The sequence below is a fragment of the Phytophthora parasitica genome (assembly GCF_000247585.1).
Source record: "Phytophthora parasitica INRA-310 unplaced genomic scaffold supercont2.1, whole genome shotgun sequence".
NCBI lineage: Eukaryota > Oomycota > Peronosporomycetes > Peronosporales > Peronosporaceae > Phytophthora > Phytophthora nicotianae.
In genome coordinates, this window is record NW_008634126.1 from 1,735,106 (window position 1) to 1,737,540 (window position 2,435).

A 2,435-nucleotide genomic window follows, 5' to 3' on the forward strand; every position below is an offset into this window, starting at 1 on the left:
GAAGGTTGACCCGAAGGTGCTTGCGAAGGCTGACGATCTGGTAACCTCACCAAAGCTTGATCCGAAGGTGATAGCGAAGGCTGACTCGAAGGTGGCGACGAATGCGGTGAAACCGGTCCCGAAGCAACTAACGGCCGTTAAGGAGATGCCTGAGGAGAAGAGCTCGGAAGCCGTGAGGATGATCAATGGTTTCGTGAAAGACAAGAAAACACTCGATGATGTATTCACCTCTCAGGTAAATACAAAGTGGGAGAATACTCTGTTCAAAGCGGATGGGCTGCCCATGTACGTCAGATTCAGCGAGCTGACCGCCAAGCAAAGAGGTCACGATACCTATGGAGTCAACTTACTCGTGACCAAATATGGGCAAGAAAAGCTGATGCAGGCTGTCAACACTGGGCTGAGCAGCGGAGATGACCTCGCTGTTGCCACCGCCGACCGATTGCGAGCTGGTTTGCTCAATAGGTGGTGGAATGAGAAGAAGGATCCAACAGAAGTCGCTCGATTATTGAAGGGAGGGAACACAGTAGTGCCCAGCTTCAGTAAGGAGCTGGTGAAGAAGTATCGTGGACAGTACAACGCGGCGTACATATCTAGTTTGAAGCCCTAGCTGAACGGTCAGTAGCCATTGGACAATCAGATCGAATACACTTACATGTTAGAATGTGCTAGATATCATTGGACTGCAGACTATTTTATGACCATATTTGGGTCAGCACAAAAATGGATCAACTCTACACTTTATGGGGCATGCACCCCAGGCCCCGCAATAGAAAAACACGTTCGCGTCAGTGCAATGGGCCGTCGCTGGTGAGCTCGTCGCTGGACCCGCGTCCGCAAATATCGCGCGGGTTTGGCGGGGTAGATAATTCATGGGATATCTCGTAGACCTGGTAGTCAAAGTGCGAAGCATAAACGTAAGGGCAAAATCCACTATGAAGATCGAGCTACGCGAGATAGAGAGAAGAGGAAAGGGAAGGAGCTGGGCGAATCGTGACTAGTAAATCCAGTTTGTCGATTCCATCAGGTTCAAAACAGTTGGTATCTCTATTATGTTATCGTGCAGACTTTATCCGTGTCGTGCCGCTGAAAGTGACCCGTGCGTCTCCAAAATCGCCAAGCAGCCACAGGAATGTCGCTTAGAGTGGCTGGAGGCCTATCCAAATGCGAACGTCGAGTCGTCGAACACTTCGTCTATATGAGGACGGGCAGCGCTCACCTCTTCCGCCTCAATAAAGGTACTGGTTATCCGTCCTGGATACTGCATTTTCCCACGTGTGTTTTTCTATTTGCATTCGACGATTGCTATTGCTAAAGAATCTCAGAACAAGGTCGCACGCGCGCGGAGAAGCTCTGAATTTTCGATACCGCGCTTCCACGTTTTGTAACTGGTAGACCGTGTTTTCACTCCACGGTGTGACCACCTCATAGAAAGAGGAACGTTGTAGTCGTTGATTTTTCAAACGTGGATCTCGTCAAGTAGCGGAAGCAACAACTGCAACTCTTCTATTGGGTTACTTTTGCAAACTTGTCTAGTTGGGATGCTATCATTCCTGAGAGCTAATGAAGATGATCGAGGGAGTTTCAGCGAAATTTTGTTAAGCTTATTCTTGGTTTTAATCGTTCTCGTCGCCTTCCAAGTTGTATCATAGTGATCAGGAATGACCATTGGCGGCATGCCCGATTGTGCCACTGGTCAGCTAACACGGTTTTGGTGAACCGGGCTAGCATGCAAATATGCACCGAGAGATTCTTAGGCGAGAGCTCGAGCAGGGGTCGGTTAAAATATTGCAATTCAATAAACTAGGGGTTATCACGGTTGGAATATTTGAATGTTTGAGCAGCCAATCAAATCAAACCTTCCCGTTTTAACTGTGGGCGTAACTGAGCGGCCACAGAAAAGCTCTTGGTGCCTTCGTATTGGTTGTTACTTGAATGGCACTTACGGCTAGAGCTAGAGTCCTTCCCTTGACGAACATGTAGTTTGAACATATATACTTAGCTTCCTCTTCTTACCAGTTGTTAGGAGTGTCTGGCAGCTGTAGTGACTGCATATAGTTAGGCAACGCCCACTTAACTGTGGCAGTAGTTAGCATCACGAATTCCTTGCCCCGGCCCCACATGACCATGAAAATGTTGAGCTTCCGTTGCGGCCAATGACATCAAACCCTCAGCGCTTTCTTTTTATCAATCATATCAAACCTTCATCTCTTTACCAAAACCTTCCTCTTTGTGGAGGGAGAGAAAATGATCACAGATATTTTAAATAAGTTGCTGCAGTATTTATTATTGCTGTACACAAAAACGAAATATTTATTATTGCCAAGCAAAGGCACATTTTATTTGTGACGGGGTCACACAGCACCTTGCGCTGAGGAAGTAGGCTTCCTCTAGAGTATACAAACTCTAAATGAACGACCGTTCACGTGTCCCTG

At 47.3% G+C, this 2,435-nt stretch overlaps 1 protein-coding gene across 1 annotated transcript; it reads left to right on the forward strand.

The window, feature by feature from the left end:
- Positions 1-145: 145 nt before the first annotated feature.
- PPTG_00445 (hypothetical protein) lies at positions 146-610 on the forward strand (the record flags this gene model as incomplete). Its single annotated transcript, XM_008891847.1, has 1 exon — positions 146-610. One exon carries the CDS (start codon positions 146-148, stop codon positions 608-610), a length of 465 nt encoding a protein of 154 aa, XP_008890095.1.
- Positions 611-2,435: the final 1,825 nt, after the last annotated feature.